The sequence below is a fragment of the Phyllostomus discolor genome, chromosome 6 (genome assembly GCF_004126475.2).
Source record: "Phyllostomus discolor isolate MPI-MPIP mPhyDis1 chromosome 6, mPhyDis1.pri.v3, whole genome shotgun sequence".
Taxonomy (NCBI): domain Eukaryota; kingdom Metazoa; phylum Chordata; class Mammalia; order Chiroptera; family Phyllostomidae; genus Phyllostomus; species Phyllostomus discolor.
In genome coordinates this window covers 117,986,310-118,007,475 of record NC_040908.2, presented here as the reverse complement: position 1 = coordinate 118,007,475, position 21,166 = coordinate 117,986,310, and the positions used below count along the sequence as shown (strand labels likewise).

The 21,166-nt window shown below is 40.7% G+C and overlaps 1 protein-coding gene across 1 annotated transcript in view; it reads right to left on the bottom strand.

Annotated features, from left to right (window-relative positions):
- Window positions 1-4,313: 4,313 nt before the first annotated feature.
- LOC114498856 (glycerophosphodiester phosphodiesterase domain-containing protein 4-like) overlaps window positions 4,314-21,166 on the bottom strand; it is a 74,230-nt gene continuing 57,377 nt past the window's right edge. Inside the window, exons 14-16 of the mRNA XM_036029988.1 lie at window positions 6,600-6,747; window positions 5,101-5,183; window positions 4,314-4,377 (exon numbers count right to left, since the gene is read on the bottom strand). Of these exons, the coding sequence (XP_035885881.1) occupies window positions 4,314-4,377; window positions 5,101-5,183; window positions 6,600-6,747 (295 nt within the window). The remainder of the gene's footprint in view (window positions 4,378-5,100; window positions 5,184-6,599; window positions 6,748-21,166) is intronic.

Genomic DNA, 21,166 nt, shown 5'->3' with positions numbered 1-21,166 from the left:
ATATTGATTAATTTTCAAATAATTTATCATCTTGCATTAGTGGTATAAACCTTACTTGCTCATGATGGGTTAGACTTTTACACTGATGGGTTCACTTTGCTAACATTTTGTTAAGGATTTTTATGTCTAAGTTTGTCAGTGACATCAATCTATAAATTTCATTCTTATAATGTCTTTGTGAATTTTGATCTGAGGCTGTTGCTGGCCTCAGAGGATCGGCTGGGACATGTTCCTTCCTCTTGCTTTTTTCTGAGTTAGTGCACGATTAGTATTGTTTTTTAAACATCTGAATGGCCAGTGAAACTCTCTGGGCCAACCATTTTTTTCTAGTGAGGTTTTTGATATGTGAATTTGATTCTGATAGGCAATAGCTTATTATAAATTTATATTTCTTCTCTCAGTTATGTTAGATATTTAAAGGAATGGCCTACTTCATTTAAGTTGTCAATTTTTATGATATAAAAATGTTCATAGTTTTCCTTTTGATGTCTAGGAACTGGAAGGATATTCCATCTTTTATTCATCACTGATTGTATTAGCAACCTGGCAACCTCCCTCATCTTGTTAAGAGTTTTATCAATTTTATCAACTGATAAAATTTATCAATTTTACTGAACTTTTCAAAGAAGCAACTCTTAACTTTTTTCACTTGCTCTGTATTTTTTCTATTTTATTGACTCCTGCTATTTTTAGCACTTCTTTCTTTTACTTGGGGAAAAATGTACTCCACGTTTTATAGATTCTTAAGGTAGAAAAACATAATCAACATAAACGTTTCTTCCTTCTAACATTTAAAGTTATAAATTTCCCTGTAAGTCCTGCTTTCACTGGTACCCCCCAAATTTTACTGTTGTATATGCATTATCCTTAGTTTAAAATATTTAATTTAATATCTAATTTCCATTGTGATTTATTCCTTGATCAATGGGATGTTTAAAAATACATTAATTTCCAGGATTTAGGAGTGTATCTAGATATTTCATTAATATCTGTTTCTAATTTAATTTTGTTGTGGTCACAGAACATACTCTGTATGATTTCAGTCTTTCAAAATTTTCTGATTAAGACTTATTTTATGGCTTGTCACATAATCTATTTTGGCCAATATGCCATGTGTACATTTGAAAATATTATATACTCTCCCAGTGGTGGGGGATTTGTTTTATATCAGTGTGGCTGAAACTGTTGCTCAAATTTCTATATCCTTTCTGATTTTCTTGGGGGTGCTTATTGGTTCTTTCAAGTACTGAGAGAAAACTTTGAAAATCTCTAACTATGGGAGAAACAAAATCTTTCACTTTTTGTTTTCTGTGTTTTGAAGCTCTGATTTTAAGTGCATACATTGTTTTATTTATAATGCCTTCCAAATATACTGATCTTTCCATCATTATGGAATCTGTTTTTGTTCCCAGTAATGTTCCGTGTTTTGAAGTCTATGTTTTAACATATCATTTCTCCTGTTGATTGTTCGCATGGTATGCCATCTTCCCCATCCTTTTACTTTGAATCTATCTGTGTCTTTGTATTTCAAGTATTTCTTTTGTATACCACATATGGTTGGGCCTTGCTTTTTAAAGAATATCTATTTGACACTCTCTGCATTTGATTTGAGTACTTAGTCCATTTATATGTGATATAATTAATAAAATGGTTGGATTTATGACTAGCATGTCTCAACTTGTCTATTTTTTTTTCTGTTATTTTTCTTCCTTTGGTCTCCTTTTCCTGAATCCATCTGCTGTAAGATACAGTATTCCGCTAGTTTGGGAAAAGCAGGTTGCCACGTTGTGAGAGGGCCATACAGCTAAGACCTGAGGGTGAACTCTGGGAGCTCAGGACAAAACCCTGTCATCAGTGATCAAGGAAACAGGGACGACTTCAGACCTACAATTGTAAGGAACTAAATTCTGCCAAACACCAGTGAAAATGGAAGAGGACTCTTAAGTCTCAGATGAAATCTCAGCCTAGCAACTCCTTGAATTTAGCCTGGTGGGACCCTAAGCAGACAGAGGACCTCGATTTCAGCCTGGTGGGACTCTAGGCAGAGGACCCAGCTAGTCCATGCCTAAATTCCTGGCCCACAGAATCTGTGAGTGATAAATCTGTGTAGTTTTAAGCTTCTAGTTTTGTGATAATTTGTTACACAGCAATAAAAAATGAGTATATACAGCAATAGAATCTAAGCACAGAAATGAAATAGTCTAAAAATAAAAATGAACAGTCTCAGTAACCTGTGGAACAATATCAAACTGTCTTATGTGTAGGCAGCTGGAATACTGGAAAAAGGAGAGGGGCAGAAAAATATTTGGAAGCTACAGACTAAAAATCTATCACATTTGATGAAAATAATGCCCTGACTGGTCCAAGCAGTCCGGCACACCTCGAGCGTGGCAGACACACACGCACACTCGTGTGCACACTAAGGTGAGCCGCAACCAGATCACTGGAACCCAGTAACAAAAGAAAACATCATGAAATTATTCAGACAAAAAGGACATTCACCAGCAGAGGAAGAAAGATAAAAATGGGAGACAGTTTCATCTTGGAAGACTTTTCATGAGAAACTAAGAAGACAAGAGACTGATTCTTTAAAGTGATGAAAAATACATCCTGGTGAATACTTTCTAACACATCGCAGCCACTTCCTTCATTTAATGTGCACGTGTCTTTGAACTTTCCTTCAAAACTTCGCTCCCATCTATGATCTCCGCACCACTTCCAGGCTCTTTTCATTTCTTGGCTGGATTACTGTTACGGGCTGAGTCGTGTGCCCCCCCCCCCAATTCACATGTCAAAGCCTTAACCCCAGCACCTTAATCTACACTGTACCCTGTGGTAGAGCCTTTAAGGAGTTGATTAAAGTGAGGTGGCTGGGGGCGCCCTGAGCCACTCTGACTGGAGGGGGCAGGCAGACAGACACTGAAGACGCATGCGCACATGGAGGGCTGTGGGAGGGCCCAGCATGCAGGAGGCTGTCCACAAGCCAAGGCAGAAGGCTCAGAAGAAACCAAACCTTCTGACACACTCATCTTGCATTTCTAGCCTCAGAAAATGTGAGATAAATAAATTCCTGTTGTTTCACCTGTCCAGTCTGTGACATTTTGTTACAACAGCCCTAGTTTAATCATACAACTGCTGAAAACAATAAGGACCCTGGAATACAGCCTTCAGACCTCTTCCCAGCCAGGACAGCGATCTTAAGACTCATGTAGCTCAGAGTCACCTGAGAACTCTCTGCCCCTCCGGAGAGTCGGGCAATCTCGGTTGAACCTTCAGTTTCACAGCAGGAAACACCATTGCCTTCCATTTAACTTACTCCAATTTCTGGACTCATTTTTTCACCATCTCTGCGGATCTGTTCCTGACTCTAAGCATTGATTGGATCATTCAGTCAGCTGCCCCTGGTGCACAGCATCTCAGGATAGTCACCCCTGTCCACAGAAACTGAATTCATTCATGACTTTGTGGCTTTACGGAGGCTCCAGGAGCTGTGTGAGGAAACTGAACCGTGCGCTGCAGTCCCCTGCTTCCTGACTGGCTTTCCTGTTACCATTGCACTGGCTCCCTGAACCCATAACACACTGTGTGGTTGTCTCCTTGTGGAAATTAAAGCCAGCTGCCCTTCCCCTTACTGGCTTATCTCACTTCCTCAGCCCCTGAGTTCTTCTGATGAATAATAAATTATTGTGATTCCACCCCTGTATGCAGAAGTCCAGCACACTGCTCCCTGGTTTGAATCTCATTTGCCATCTCCCGATTGCTTACACACAGAGCCCAGACTCCAGTCCCGCATTTCGGGACCTCTGCAGTGTCCCCCGCACCCTCCAACACTCGTGACCCGCAGCTGAAGCCCCGCTCATAAAGCACACTCAGCCCTGCCGGGCACAGAAGCCTCTCTGGCCTGGACCTGGGTGCTGGGCCCATGGTGCCATCTGCTACCCTCTCGTCTGCTCCCGCACTGTTCTCTGTGGGCCAGCCCTCTGCTCTCTTGGGCCACTGTCCATTTTCAACTATCTTCAGCCCCTCTTAGGGTACCTGGCACAAGGTGGTATTCAAGAACTGTGTGATGGATGAATATATGAAAATATTAAAAATAAACACCATGTTCGAACACTTCCAAGGAGTCCCACTGCTTAAAGACTCAAGTCCAAAACGAAACCTGATGTCAAGGGCCCTCCAGCATCTGTGCCCAGCCACACCTCCCAAATTCTCCCTGGTCCCCACCGTCAGTTTCCCAGACTCCCTCGGCCCTTGTCAGACACTCCAAGAGCAGACCCTGTGTCCCGGGGGCACTGGGCAGCCCTGGGCAGGCCTCAGGTGTTACCTGCGGAGCTGCGGGTGCTTTCAAAGACTTTTTCATTTTGGCTCTCTCTCCACCTGGAAGGAAGCAGACCATCCTTGAATCTCAGATCTCTTCCAGAAATAACAATAATCTAAGGCAGTAGCCAGAAAAGAAACATTACCCAGTCAAGCTCTCACTTAAGAACTCGCACTTTCCCCTGCAAAGGAAAACTACAAATGAAGACGTGATGGGCGTGACGTGGCCCACACAGCGCGTCTCCTCTAGCTAAGCTCGGCTCCCTGGATGTCTCCTCTCCCACCGGAGCCTGGCAACCCTGTAGCCTTTTCCCGGTGAGGATTCTCCAATGCCATTTTCCTGGACAGAAACACACTGTTGTCTGGGGAGGGGCAGTGGTTTTCTCTGGTCACCGACAACTACGGGGCAGATCCAGGGCTAAGGGCCAGGCTTCCACGTTTGTGGACTTGCTCTTTGCACCGCATCCCGCTGTGTCCTGGACCGTCTCCACCCTCTGGCCCCTCTCAGTGGGATCGCACTGAGCCTGTGGCTACAGGCTTTAACTGAGTGTTAGTGACAGCCCTTCCCCCCAAATACTGTCCCATGCTGAGGAGGTGGAAGGGGTGTGAGGAGTTGCAGGCAGCAGCAGAAGAAATGAAGGGCTCAGATTATTACCTGCCTTCCCGAGAACTTGCCTCGGGGGATGGATTATAGGAAGAGTGTTTAACTCTTTTCTTAACTTTCCACAAGAACCATTTACACTTTTGGGAAAAATTTGTTTAAAGTTATAAATATATACTTACCAATGAAAATAAAATATGGCAACAATAAAAATAGAAGAAACAACGTCCAGGAGAAGCCACGTGAACATATAGTAACCTGGTGTCTGCAAAACAGAAAATAAATCACTTTCAAGTCAAAGAACTTTACAGACGGAAGGGATGTTTGACCATATGGGCTAAGCGCCACCCCCCCTGCTGCCCTGCCTGGGGCGCAGTGGAGGGGCAGCAGACCCGCTGGAGAAGCTTGTTCCGAGCAGGGTGGGGGGCCTCAAACACAGAGAACGCCTGGGGCTACCTAACAGTCACCTCCCACGGGTGGGGGCTCTACAAGGGATGGAAGGGCACACCTCCACCACCCTCAACCCTCCACACGGGGGCCTGGGGGAGCCCAGAGAAGTCACACAGCAAGTCTGCTCGGACCCCAGGACTACGCCCCAAGTCCCGGGGGGCTCCCGTGCCCTGTGTGTTCATGGCACGGCTTCCCCAACCTGGCTGTGCGCCCAGATCTACCTGGGCAGTGACACAGGTCCCGGGTCTGCCTGCAGACCTCAGGAATGAGAACTCCTGTGCCTTTAACGAGCTCCTCAGGTGATACTGAAGCAACCCGTCTGTGAGCGAGCATTTAGAAATCACTGTTCTGCATCACCATGCTTCAAGTAAGTAGGCTGAAACTGTAACTCTCCCTGAATGTGCCCCCTCCCCCACGCTCCTGAGTCGCCCCTGTCCCAGAGCCCCATCTCCTGGGGCCTCTGGTGTGACTTTCCTAATTCCCTGGTGGGACCCTCCCTCCCCCCTCCCCTGTGCCCCCTCCAGTGTTACTTGATGCTACTGGGTGGCACTTTTTACTCTTTCTTAGGCCATTCTCCCCCATCCCAATGTCTTTCTTGGACTGAATCATAATATTAATAAAAATACTAGTCATCATGAACAATTAAAGAGCATTTACAGGAACTAAGGAAGTGTTCTAAGCACGTTTAGGATATTTCCACATTGAATCCTCACCACAGCCCTGCTAGGCTGGTACCGTGGAAGCTCTAAACCAACGTCCACTAAACTGGGGCTCTTACTGAGGCCCCCTGAGCAACACACCAGCTGGGGCTTTGGCCCGCTCCACGATGCGCACCAGGTGGGCATCACCGAGCAACGCCAAGAATAAGTTGTTCTTGCTCCTAAAAGGCTTCGAGCAGCTGCATCTCTTGCATAATTGTGCAGTGTAATTAAACGTTACTTAAATCTGTAACATCTGAGTGAAAGGTATGCAATGTGACCGTGCTATTTCTACTCTCATCCACCTTGAACCTGGACTTGGACATGTGACTTTCTTTGGCAATAGAACAGTTCCAAATTCACAGTAGGATTTGTGTGAGAGAAGGGAGAATGCCACACCTCCAACATCGTAGATATCTCTGCTCCTAGGCAGCTCCCCAGGGGACTGCACCGTGGGCAATATACAGGTGGGGCAGCGCACGCAGGCTCCTATCCCCCCAGACTTGGGAGGACGATCTGGACGATCAGCTCACCATGAAGTAGTAAGGGACATGCATCTGCCTCAGGAGCTGAACGTTGTCTGTGGTCACTGAGTGAATCCTGGAGCACCACGCCAGTGAGAAGAGCCACGGCTCATTGACAATGTACAAGTTGATGGTGATGTTAGCTGCTTTATAATCTCTGGAACAGAAACAGAACCCACGGGGGATTGAGTCTTAATCTTAGCCTCACAGCTACCATGTCTGTGAAAGGCTTAAATCACCAGGAGCACCCAGTCCTCAATAAACAACTTAAGATATGACGTGCAGGCGAGAGAAAGGAACAGGTTGAATACCTCTGCTCCCACACCAACAGTGGCGCTAGTCAACTGGAGGGCCTAAGGCAGGTGTGTCCAACTCCTTTTCACCGGGGGCCACAACAGCCTTGCTGTTGCCTTCAAAGGGCCGACTGTAATTTCAACTCCTTAGCAGTGAAGGAGTAGTTACATTTACACAGCCCTAAAATTATTTCAGCCCTTTGAAGGCGACCGAGTAGCTGACGTGGCCCCTGGTGAAAATGAGTTTGACACCCCTGGCCTAAGGGATAGTAACGAAGGAAAAAAGAAAAGCCCTACATGTAGTATTTGCTAATTTCCATGGTGTAAATTGTCTGACCATAGCCAACTGTAAGCTACTATCAGTAAAACAGATTTTTCAGAGCTTCTAAATACTTAGTAACAGGCTCCTGCCCATTGGTCTGTGCCCGCTCCTGCACACCATTGGGTACTTACTGCCCTTCAGTCCCTCTGCTTTCCCAGGGGTCTTCTTTACTTGAGTATAAGCAAATTAAGTGAATGAAGATAGTGTCTTATTCATCTTTGTATACCCAGTACCTACCATAATACTTCCCTTCATACATAGTATTTGAAGGAATGAGTAAATGAATTCCAATTTGATAAATATCTAAATTTCAAACATAATGAATTTTAATAACAACTGAGTAGAGGGAATGGAACCCAACTCTTCCCGACACACTAAGTGCCAGTAGATGCCTGGGCACTGTCTCCAGAAGCAGGAAGAAAATAACTAGAGGAACATCTAGTAATTCTAACCAAGTTGTCATTTTCAAGGACTAAACTCCTCAGAAAATACACCCTGTAAGGCCTTCAAAAATGTGTTACAGCCTGAGATGGTACAGCCTGTTGGAAACAGCTCTGTACGGCCAGGGATGAGTCCCTGCTCTGCCACACACACGCTTGGCACGTGCGTAGGCTCCCTGTGTCAACTGTAGAACAAGGACAGTGACACCGCCTTTGCTGGAGAGTTGTCAGTTCGTTACTCAGTATGTCTCTGAGGCAACTCTACAGGTCACCTAAACATGAATTTAAGAAAACAGAAATAAGGAAACAGTAGTAAAAAGCTACGTTCTTATTTTTTTTTAAAACCAACACACAAAAACCAATCACATTTTTATTTGGTAATAATGAACAGATAGAAACTAAAATGAAAAATACAGTCCCATTAACAACCACTCCAAAGAAAATTAAACAGTTATCTTAACAAAATTCAAGATGTGTACACTGAAAATATACAATCTTGATGAAAGTAATCAAAGAAAATTTGAATGAATGGAGAGACGTGTGTGTTCATGGATCGAAAGAGTATCACAAAGATGCCAATTCTCCTCAAACTGATTCACGGGCTTAATGCAATGCCCATCAAATCTCAGCAAGGTTTTTTGTACAATTAGGTCAGCTGATTCTGAAATTTAAATGGGAAGATACAACCCCCAAATAACTAAAACAATCCTGGATGATAAATTGAGAGAGAATCACTCTACCCAATATTAAGGGTTCATATAGACCTACAGTAATCAAGACAGTATGGTATTAGAGAAGGAACACATGGGTCAGTGGAACATAATTTAATACTCAGAAACAGACCTGCATGAATGAGCCCAAATGATTTTTTATAAAGGTGCAAAAGCAATTCAATGGAATAAGAGATTTTCAACAAATAGTGTTAGATGAATTTTGCATAGGCAAAAACAAACAACCCCCCTCAAAAAAACTTGACCTACACTATACAATTTATATAAAAATTAGCTCAAAATGGATTACAGACTTATATATGTAATATAACACTGTAAAACTTTCAGAAAAATAGGAGGAAATCTCTGAGAACTAAGGGTAGACAAAGTGTTCTCAGACCTGACACTTAAAGCATGAGCCACAAGAGGGAAAATGATGTCACACCTCATCAAAATGAAAACGTCTGCTGCTGAAACTCTGTGAACAGGATGCTACAGCCTAGTTACAGGCTGGGGCAAAATGTTTGCAAACCACATATCCAACAGAGGACTAGTATTTATAATATGTAAAGAACTCTCAAAAGTCAAAAATGGAAAACATCAAGCCACCCAGTTAGAAAAGATCGGAAGACACTGCACTGAGGAGGGTGTGCCGTTGGACTACCCATCAGAGAACAGAAACTAACCGCACTGAGGACACACTTGCACACCCCTCAGAATGGCTGCAGTAAAAAACAGTGGCAGTGCCGAAACTGGCAAAGATGCAGACTCAGGATCACCATACATTGCTGGTAGGAATGTTGAAGGGTGCAGCCCCTTTTAAAAACTTGAGTTTCTCATAAAACTAAAGAAGTATTGCCATACCCCTGAAATTGTATTCTTGGGCATTTGTCCATGGAAACACAAACCTGTGTACACAGGAAAGGATTCTGAGAAGATGCAGAGAAGGGAGCACCAGGAATCTGCCTCCTCACCTAGACAACAATTGCACTGGCAGAATCTGACTAATGTAACTATTTTGGAACTGTGAAGTCTATTGAAGGCTTGCAACTTCCAGAAGAGGATATGGATGGTAAATGATTAACTTGGTCAATTTCAGTATTTAGCACATTAGCAGTTATCCATCCCCCACCCCCTAGCCCCAAGGCAGGTGGCTGCGTACAAGTTCCAGGAGCAGCTTGCACACAGCTTGTGGGGGAGCCAAGGTGGGCAGGTCTCTGATAATGTAACAGTGGGTAGGGGGACTCCCCTGGGAATGGGGATGGGTGGGAAAGCAAAGAAGACTGCATTCATGTGTCGCCCTGACGACAGGGACATGCATGCATGACTCAGCAGAAAAGCACAAAGGGCTGATGCTTGGAACTAGGAAAGTGATTGGATGAAAGGGACACACCCTCCTATCTACTTCTGCCATGGGGACTATAGGGGCTGCCTTTAAAAGCAGAGCACATGCAAAATGTGCACTTTTGCTCTCCCCTCCCCGGGCTGGTTGGTTGTATTCCCCAAACCCACCCCTGGGGGCTCTGGGACCTGCTTGGCCAGGAGCACTGTGGGCATTAGGCTGGTAAGAAGGGAGCATAGGAGGCTTGGGTAGGGCAGGGGGCCTGCGGGCTTCCCATCTGCTCCCTGAGTGCTTCTCTAGAGAGGGCTCCTCCAGTGGGGGCCTCGTGACTGCGGCTCCTGCTGTGACTGCTGCTGTGCCAGCTCCAGCCCAGACAAGGCCTCGGATCTAGGCCACCAACGTGTGGGACGGGGCTTGGTCTACTGATCTGTGCCAGTCCTGGAAGCCGGGTGGCAAGGCAACGAGCCCCACACCCCTCCCCTACATGGGAGGCTGCAGCGATGCTGACAACCGGGGCTGTGCTGCACGGGTTCTGCCCAGCCAGGCACACTGACACACCCGAGCACAGCAGCCAGAGGAAGAGGACGGTGCGCTGTGAGTAAGTAGGACACTGGGATGCACAGACTGAAGCCAGATAAGCCACTGTGATTCTTACAGGACAGTGCCTTTAGGTGGGAAAGGAAGTTCCTGATGGAACCTTGAACTGAGCCGGCAGAGGGTGGCAGGGTGATTTTCTTTGAGGCATTTTAAAGGAAACTACCTTTGAGGCAGAAACCTGCCATTATTACAAGCTGTATATACTTTAAATAAAGGGTTCCTTTTCTTTTCCACCAGACTCTGACTCCAGAGTGTGTGCCTATGGGTGGCAAGCAGTAGGCCCTGCTGGCTGTTCTGGAGCAGGACGAGGCTCTCTGGCAACAACAGGGTCACTAACTGATGCTTCTGACCAGAGGGGTGTGGCAAGGAGGAGAGAAGCCCTTGTTGTTCCTCCTCCTTCCACGTTGCACACCCCTCCCCTACCAGCCGAAGTGACTTTTGGGATTTAAAGGACCAGTGATCATTCTTCCCTGCCTTTCATTTTTCTCTTTTTCTCCTTTTGGGATCCAGATATTAAATACTAGGACACAAAGCAACTGAATACATAGGGAGTATTAGAAAGGGACTGTGTATGTCCAAGGAAAGAAACAGAAGAGACATGAGAAGACTTTTAAGTTTACACTTCAGGCTGATCCTTGGCACAGAGGCAACCAACCAACCAACAAGTAAATACATAAGGAGAAACCACAAACCGTGAGGAAGGGGAGAACCAAGGAAGGGTGAGAATCTGGAGTTACCAGATTATTAGATTCAAATGTCCTATTTTTTCCCCTCAAATCACAAGCAGCCCTGGCCAGTGCGGTTCAGTTGGCTGGGCGTCATCCTGCAGACCTACAGGCAGTGGGTTTGATTCCCAGTCCAGGTACAGGCTTGGGTTGTGGGTTCAGTCCCCTGTTGGGGCACATACAAGAGGCAACCAATCGATGTTTCTCTCTCACATCAATGTTCCTGTCCCTCCCTTCCCCTCTCTCTGGAATCAATAAAAGAAAAAAATCACAAAGCAAATAAGGAAACAAGAAGATAGGCTCCGTTCAAGGGGAAAAAAATCAACAGAAACTGTATGTTAAAAAGTTGATATATTAGACAATGACTTTAAAACAACCACCTTAAAGGTAATTAAAGAACTAAATAAAGATGTGAATAAAGTAAAAAAAATAAGATGAACAAAATGACAATATTAATAAAAGGACAGAAAACCTAAAAAGAAACCAAAAAGTTCTGGGGCTGAAAATACAGTAACTGAAATGAGAATTTGACTATTAGGATTCAAAGGCAAATTTGAGCAGAATAAAGAATTAGTGAACTTTAAGATAGAACAATTAAAGTTAATGAGTCTGAAAAAAAAACAATGAAAGAAAAGTGAACAGAATCTGCAAGATCTGTTGTTTGTCACCGAACAGACCAGCACGCGCATACAGGCAATGTTATGGTCTCAGAAGGAGGAGAGAGAAGCAGGGACTATCTGAAGGAGCAACGGCTGCACACTGCCAAGTCTGATGAGAGATGTGCACACAAACGTCCAGGAAGCCCAGTGAACTCCAGGTAAGATGAATTCAGAGAGACCCACATGCAGACACACCTTAATCAAACTTTCAAAAGACAAAGACAAAAAGAGAATCTTAAAGCACCCATAGAGAAGTGACTTGTCACATACAAGGGATCTTAAGTAACATTATTCGAGAAGTTCCCATCATAAACTTTGAAGGCCAGATGGCAGTGAGCCCACATAGGCAAAGTGTTAAAAAAAAACTAGCCCTGGCTGGCGTAGCTCAGTGGATTGAGCGCGGGCGCAAACCAAAGTGTTGCAGGTTCGATTCCCAGCCAGGGTACATGCTTGGGTTGTAGGCCATAACCCCCAGCAACCGCACATTGATGTTTCTCTCTCTCTCTGTCTCCCTCCCTTCCCACTCTAAAAGTGAATAAATAAAAAAAAATCTTAAAAAAAACCTGTCAGTCGAGAATCCTATATCCAGCAACACTGCTTTTCAATCTGAAGGGAAAATTGATAAAACCCTAGACAGATGAAAGCTGAGGGAGTTCATGGACACTAGATCGGCCCTATAAGGAAAGACCAAGGGAGCACTGAAAGGTGAAATGAAGACACTAACTAGATAGTAACTCAAAACTGCATGGGGAAACAAAGATTTCAGTAGCAGTAAACACATGGACAATTATAATATCTAGTATCGTGACAATGGATTGTATATATATTCTTTCATTTCTACATGATTAAGAGACTAATACATCTGAAAAACCAATTATTACTCTAAAAGCTAGCATTATGTTAACTTTGGTTTTTTAACTCCACATGTTTTCTATATAATTTAAAGACTAATGCATTTTTAAATGGTTAGTTTATGTTTGAGGACATGGAATGTGTAAAGATATTTTTTCTGGTAGCAACAACTGAAAAGGATAAAATGGAGCTGTAAAAAAACAACAGAGTTTTGTATATTATTGGAGTTAGGCTGGTATAAATTCAAAAAAAGTGTTATAACTTTAGAACATTAAATACAGTTCCCATGGTAACTGCAAAGAAACTAGGCATAGAATATACACAAAAGGAAAGGAGAAAAGGATTTAAATGTTTCAGTACAAAAAATCAACTAAAAACAAAAGAAAACAGTAATGCGGACAATGAGGGACAAACTATAAAGCATACAGAAATAACAAAATATCAGATGATAGAAACAAAGTAACAAATACTTGCAGAAATGACTGGAGTAACAAAATGACAAAAGTGTTTTCTCATCAGTAATTATTTTTTTAAATGGATTAAAGACAAATTTAATGAATGGATTAAAAACTCATGATTTAACTTCATGCTGTCTATAAGAGACTCACTTTACATCCAAAGACACAGACAGGTTGCAAGTGAGAGGGTGAAACCAGACACTCCATGCAAAGAGTAACCAAAAAGAACAGGGGTGGCTGTACTAACATCAGACAGAATGGAGTTTATATCAAAAAGGTTACAAGAGACAAAGAAGGGCATTATACATGTGGATTAATAAAACATTTACTATAGCAAGAAGGTAAGGCAAGCATAAACATTTATACACCTAATGACAGACCAGTCAAATTTCTAAAGCAAAAACAGACAGAATTGAAGGGAGAAATAGGCATCTGTACAATAATAGTTGAGAGCTTTAACATTCCACCCTTAATAATAAATAGAAAAACCAGGCAAAAGTTAAGTACAGAAATAGAGAGCTCAGCCCTGGCCCGGTGGCTCAATTGGAGTGTTGTCCTATATGCCAAAAGGCTGTGGGGTCCATCCCTGGTCAGGGCACACACCTAGGTTGTGGGTTTGATACCCAGTTGGGATGGGTATGGGAAACAACTGACTAATGTCTCTCTCCCCCTGCCCCCATAAATAAACATATCCTTGGGTAAGAATTAAAATAAAAAGAAATAGAAGACAAAAAACGCAATAGACTAACTATTTCTAAGATATACAACACTCAAACCAACAATAACAGCTTATACATTCTTCTCAAGTGCACAGGAGACATTTTCCAGGATAGACCACATGTTAGGCCACAAATTGTCTCAATAGATATAAAATGATGAGAGCATACAAAGTATCTCCTCCTACCACAACAGGATAAACTTAGAAGTCAGTAACAGAAGGAAAACTGGAAAATTCACACATTTATAGAACTTAAACACCACACTTTCAAATGGATAAAACCAATGGATAAAAAAAGAAAACACTATGGAAATTGGAAAATACTTATATGAATAAAAATTAAAAACAATATACCAAAACTCATGGGATGCAACAGAAGTTATTCCAGGGGAGAAATTTATAACTATAAATGCTTACATGTAAAAAACAGAAAGAAAGAAAAAAGAGACAACAATTCCAAATAAACAACCTAATTTTACAACTTAAGAAGATAGAAAAGACAACAGCTTGATCCAGCATAGCAAGTGGAAGGAAATAATAAAAACTAGAGAAGACATCAATGGAATAGAAAATAGAAAAACAACAGAGAAAATCAGTGGGATCAACAACATTGCTAAACCTTTAGCTAGGTGCAAATATGAGAAAATACTTAAATTACTGAAATCAGAAATTAACATAAGGATGTTAACCAATTTTACAGAAATAAAAAGGGTTATACAAGAGAACTATGAATAACTGTTCCCCAACAGATTGAATAACCTAGATGAAATGGACAAAATTCTAGAAACACAAAACCTACCGGGACTGAATCCTGAATAACAGGAAAGTGAGAAAACCTATAATGAGTCAAGAGAATGAATCATTAACCAAGAATCTCCCCAACAAGGGCCATCAGGGAACATGTATAAAGGACACATGGACAAAGCCAAAGGGGGTAGGCTGGGGGGTAGGAAGTGGGGATGGGTGGGGCAAGGGAGGGTGCGGTGAAAATGGAGACACTTGTACATGAACAACAATAAAAAAAAAATCTTCTCAACAATGGAAGTCTTGGAGCCAATGACTTCACTGGTGAATTCCACCTGACATTTAAAGAAGAACTAATACTAACCCATTAGGATTTCTACATCAAAAAACAAACCAACAAGAAGTCAAGGATGTGGAAAAATTGGAAACCTTGCGCATTGTTGGTACAGCAGCTGTAGAAAATGACACATGGTTCTTTAAACAACCAGAATGACTATATGATCCAGCAATTCCACGTCTGAGTATACAGATATACCTTAGAGATATTGTAGGTTCAGCTCCAAACCACCACAACAAAGGGAAGATATTGACAAAATCAAAAAAGTTACATGAATTTTTTGGTTTCCAAGTGCATGCAAAAATTACTTTTACATCATAATACTGTAGTTCATTAAGTATGCAATAACATTATGCCTACAATAATAATATACACATCTTAATTTTAAAATACCTTATTGCGAAAAATGCTAACCATCATCTAAACTTTCATCAGATTGTAATCTTTTTGCTGGTGGGGTTCTTGCTGCAATGTTGATGGCCGCTGATCAGTCAGGGTGGGGGTTACTGAAGGCCAGGGTGGTTGTGGCAATTCCTTCAAATAAGACAATAAAGTCTGCCCCATCAATTGACTCCTCCTTTCATAAATAATTTCTCTGTAGCATGCAATATTATTTGACAGCATTTTACCCACAGTGAAAGTTCTTTTGAAATTGGTGTCAATTCCTCTCAAACTCTGCTACTGCTTTATCAACTAAGTTTATATGATGTTATAAATCCTTTCTTGTCATTTCAACAACATTCACAGCATCTTCACCAGGAGTAGATTCCATCTTAAGAAACCACTTTCTTTGCTCATCTGTAAGAAGAAAATCCTCATCTATTAAAGTTTTATCATGAGATTGCAGCAATTTAGTCATGTCTTCAGGCTCCACTGGGAATTATAATTCTCTTGCTATTTCCACCACATCTGCTGTTACTTCCTCCACTGAAGTCTTGAAGCCCTCCAAGTCATCTATAAAAATTGGAATCAACTCCTTCCAATCTCCTATTAATACTGATATTTTGACCTCTTCCTATGAATCACAAATGTTCTTAATGGCCTCTAGAATAATGAATCCTTTACAGAAAGTTCTTTATTTACTTTGTTCAGATCCATCAGAGGAATCACTGTCTATGGCAGCTAGAGCCTTACAAAATGCATTTCTTTTTTTTAAATTGTTGTTCAAGTACAATTTTCTGCCTTTTACCCCCATCCCAGCCCTCCCCACTTCCTTCCCATTTCCATCCCCCCTTGTTATTGTCCATGTGTCCTTATACTTGTTCCTGCAAACCCTTTCCCCTTCCCCCTGAAATTTCCTCCCTGTTAAGAAATGCAAAATGCATTTCTTAAATAATAAGACTTGAAGTTCAAAATTACTCCTTAATGCATGAACTAAAGAATAGATGTTGTGTTAGCAGGCGTAGAAACAACATTAATTTCATTGTACATCATCAAAGCTCTTAGGTGACCGGATATATTATCAATGAGCAGCAATGTTTTTAAAGTTATCTTTTTTTCAGAGAATCTCTTACCAGGCTTAAAATAATCAGTAAACCATACTGTAAACAGATGTGCTGTTAACCAGGCTTTCTGGTTCCATTTATAGGGCACAGGCAGAATAATTAATGAGCATAATTCTTAAGGGCTATAGGATTTTCAGAATGGTAAATGAGCACTGGCTTCAACTTAAGGTCACCAGCTGCATTAGCCCCAACCAAGAGAGTCAGCCTGTCCTTTGAAGCTTTGAGACCAGGCATTGATTTCACTTTTCCAGCTTTGAAAATTCTACATGATCTTTTATTCTAATATAAAGCTGTTTCATCCACATGGAAAATCTGTTGTTCAGTGTAGCCACCCACATTAATCATCTTATCAACCTGCTGTAGCTTCCACATCAACACTTGCTGCTTCACTTTGCACTTCTTTGTTAGGGTGACAGTTTCTTTCCTTGAACCTCATGAACCAACCTTTACTAACTTCCAACTTTGCTTCTGCGGTTTTCCTACCTTTCTCAGCCTTTATGGAATTATATATTTAATTCCATATTAATTTATTTATATATATATAAATTCCATATATATGGAATATATATTTAATTCCATAGTTAATTCTTAACTATATTGTTAAGTCCTTGCTCTGGGTTAGGCACAGTTTGAGGGACTGTTGTGACTAGTTTGATCTTCTATCCAGATCACTAAAAGTTTCTCCATATCAGCAATAAGGGTGTGTCACTTTCTTATCATTTGTCTGTTCACTTTTAATCTTCAAGAACTTTTCCTTTGCATTCACAACTTAGCTGTTTGGCACGAGGGACCTAGCTTTCGGCTTCACTTGGCTTTCAGCCAGCCTTCCTCACTATGCTTAATCATTTCTAGCTTTTAACTTAAAGTGAGAGACATTGGATTCTTCCTTTCACTTGAACATTTAGAGGTATTGTAGTGTTCATAATGGGTCAAACATTCCCATTCAAAGGCAGAGGTTGTCTAACTAAATATAAAAGCAAGAACCAACAATATTCTTTTTATGGGAGATGAACTTTAAATAAATGAAGATGCAAATCAGTTGAAAGAGAAATTACAGAGAAAGAGGTGTAATACAAACACTAATTATAAGAAAGCTAGTGTGGCAATTTAATAAAAGAAAAAGTAACCTTTAAATAAGAATTATTATCAGACACAGTGGACATTTCATAACCAAAGGGTCAATTCACCAAGAAGACCTAACAATTCTAAGTGCATATGCAACCTAACAAAAGCATTTTAAAACATAAGAAGCCAAAACAACAACAACAACAACAACAACAACAACAACAAAACAGAGCCAAAGAGAGATACACAGATCAACAATCATAACTGGAGACATTAACACTCCTTCTGGGAACTGGCAGAAGACTTGGTCTAATCTTCTTGTCAACATGATAACTACATCTTCTGTAAATATAAAAAGAAAACCATTTACTAGAAAGAGAGGCTTTATATAGAAAATATTCTTTAAAGGGTGCTCCTTAAGTATTTCTTTATCACATATTTGGTAAGTGAAAATAGGATGTGGATTTATGAGGCATGGGTCCCTGGAGAAGGTCACATAAGCTACACAACTCCCTGAGAATATTAAATGGAAGTGTTTTGTGACTCAAATGCTCCTATTCTGTGTGGAATGTCACCGTGGGCCTGAGAGCGTGTGTCCAATAGAGGAAGACAGTCATGGAGCTGGAATCAATGTCCCCAACTTCTCCTTGCTTTGCCCAAGCCTTTTGAGTTCCAACTTATCTTTGAGATTAATAATTAATAGTATTATGTTCTCTGATATGTGTCAGTTTGATCTGTAACCTAATCCCTTGTGTTCACTTAACAGAAAAAAACAGGAAAAAAATCACTATAAAATGTTTCTCCTTTTCTCCTGAAATTTCAAGGGAATTTCAGGAGAAAAGGGGAAGGGTATACAGGAACAAGTATAAAGGACACATGGACAAAAACTAGGGGGAATGGGAAGGGGAGGGAGGTGGGGAAGGATGGGTAGGCTGGGATGGCAGTAAAGGACAGAAAACTGTACTTGAACAACGATTAAAATAAAATTTTAAAAAAATGTTTGAAAAGACCGTAAACCAATTTAAACTAATTGACATTTGTAGACTACTAATTCCAGCCACTGAAGAGAGCACATTATTTTAGGTAGTCATAGGAAGTTCAGCAAGATAAACGATAGAGTGAGCCATAAGACAAGATTAAATAAATTTAAAAGTTCTGAAATCATATAGAAATGTTCTCTTGTCACAATGAATTTAAATCAGAAGTCAACAATACTAGGATAGCTGAGAAACCTTAAATTTTTAAAATGTTAATACACTTCTAAACAACCTATGAGTAAAGTGGGAAATAAGGAAAATTTAAAATATTTTAAATTGAGTCCCTGGCTGGTGTACCTCAGTGGATTGAGCGTGGGCTGGGAACCAAAGTGTCCCAGGTTCGATTCCCAGCCAGGGTACATTCCTGGGTTGCAGGCCAGAACCCCCAGCAACTGCACATTGATGTTTCTCTCTCTCTCTCTCTATCTCCCTCCCTTCCCTCTCTAGAAATAAATAAATAAAATCTTTAAAAAAATATTTTAAATTGGATGATAATGAAGGCAGTATATTGAAATTATTTGTGGGATGCTATTAAAGCAATGTTTACAGGGAAATTTATAGCTTTAAGTGTTTACATTAGAATAGGAGATCTAAAATCAACCACCTCATTTTCTACATAGGTAAAGAAGCTGGATGATTAAAAAAAATCAAATTAAACCTACAGTAAATCAAAGAGAAAAAAGTAATAAAGCTAAGAGTAAAAATAATAAACAGGAAAGCAAACATGCAAGAAAAACTAACAAAGCCAATATTTGGTGTTTTAAAATAATAAGTAAAATCTATAACCCCCTAGCAAGACTATCCAAAAAATAGGGAAAATAAGAAGTTTGAATATCAAAATGTACCAGAATTAGAGGTGATAGCTGTGCAACACTGTGAATGTATGAAATGTTACTGTACTGTTTATTTTAAAATAGTTAATTTTATGCAAATATCACCTTAATAAATCAGTTTCTAAAATTAAAAATTTCAAAAAAACACCTAAAAATCCCCACATCAGAAATAAAATAGAGGATATCTCTCTATTAATATAATTTTAATTAAAAATAATGCTTTTAAAGCAGTTTGTCAACATGGCAAGGTCACAACGGCATGTGACAGCGGCCTGAGGGGACTAGCAAGTGAGCACCGACCAGAGAAAATGCACTGACAACGTGAGTGGGATCCCCAGTATTCTGGTCCTAAACATCGCACAAATAACTGAAGGCACAACTGTTTACTATCTTAGGGGGATGATGTGAAATAATGTCCAGCTCATGAATTTATTAGTATAAATTCAGCTTTGTAGTACAGCTTTATTGGAAAAGCCCTTATTCTTCCTACTAGAACATATGGTTTCCTTAAGGAAAAGGATGATGCCTTGCTTATGTTGACTTTTCAGGTGAAACTATTATGCTGCACTCTACATATTACTACTGAGTAAGTATTTACTGAGCTAAAATAAACTGCTTAACTTTGTAATAGGACTCAGGATATGGCCAGCACCCCCCTTAATTCTAATGCCAGTTGAAACTTTGTCCATGTGACTATGGCCAAGGAATAAATTTAAAGGCTCAGTGGCAAAATAATTTGGACTCTGTAATCCATCAAACCTATATTTGCCCTGTTTGGTCCCCTACTAACCAGCTGTATTAACTATGGCCAGTTACCTAACCTCTCTGAAATTTTCCTCTTTAAAGCCAAAGTTACCTCATTTGCAAAATGGGCATCAAGACAATTTCCAAGGCACAGAATATAAGGGTGGTAAAGATAAAAGCGGAAGCTAACATTTATTGTGTTCTTACATTTACCCAGCATTTTGCTATGTGCATAATTAGAATTATCTGATTTAAAAATTTAACAATTCAATCAGGTTATTGTTATTCTCAATTTACAAATAGGAAAACTGACAATTAGAAACTTGTCCAAAGTCCTATGTGTAGCTAAAAAGTAGTCCAGGATTTGAAAAAGAGTCTAAAGTCTACCAACCACAGAATTTGAACATAATAAATGCGCAATAAATAGAAGCTCTTAAAATTCTTTCTCAACTATTGGATTAATCTAAATTATGTTAAAAGAAAAGCAAATCATATTAGAGCCATTTTCTCTTCTTAAAATGTTAAAATTATAGATACTTTCAAAATGGAGGAGTAGTTGGGGAAAGAGAAATCTTCCAATTAGAACATGAAGGTAACACATAACTTTCCAATGCTGAAAAAGAGACACATTGTATGTTCCACCAGCCCATGGGCAAGCATTAGGAAAAGCAGGAAGAGACACAGAGGTGCGTTCCACAGCTCAGCTCATGGCTTGAGCTGCAGACAGTTATCTGGGGGGGGGGGGGGGGGGGGGGGGGGGGGGGTTATTAAGCCCAAGGAGATTTGGGATGTATTTATCTCCAAGGATGACGTCATCTCCTAAATATCTAGAATTACCTGAAAAAATTATTTTCAAATCTTAACAAAAAGGAGACATGGATTAAATTAAGAAGTGATTCATAACAGTTAAGTATGAAAAAGTTATCATTTTATTCCCAGGTGCTTTTAAGTTTGAAAACCATCTCTGACTACCTATTCATCAATGTGGTGGTTAATAATTTTAGTTTCTTCTCATCTTGGCTGCTTTAAGTTTTTGAAATAATGATTTAATGTCCTTAATCACACTCCTATTAGAATTCTGGCTATCTGGACCACAAAGCTATTCATGAGGTACTGCAATCCATCCGATAATGGCAGGGGGAAATAAACACCTTTCTGAGTTCTGACTTTTCAACAATAACCTTATAAAACCCAA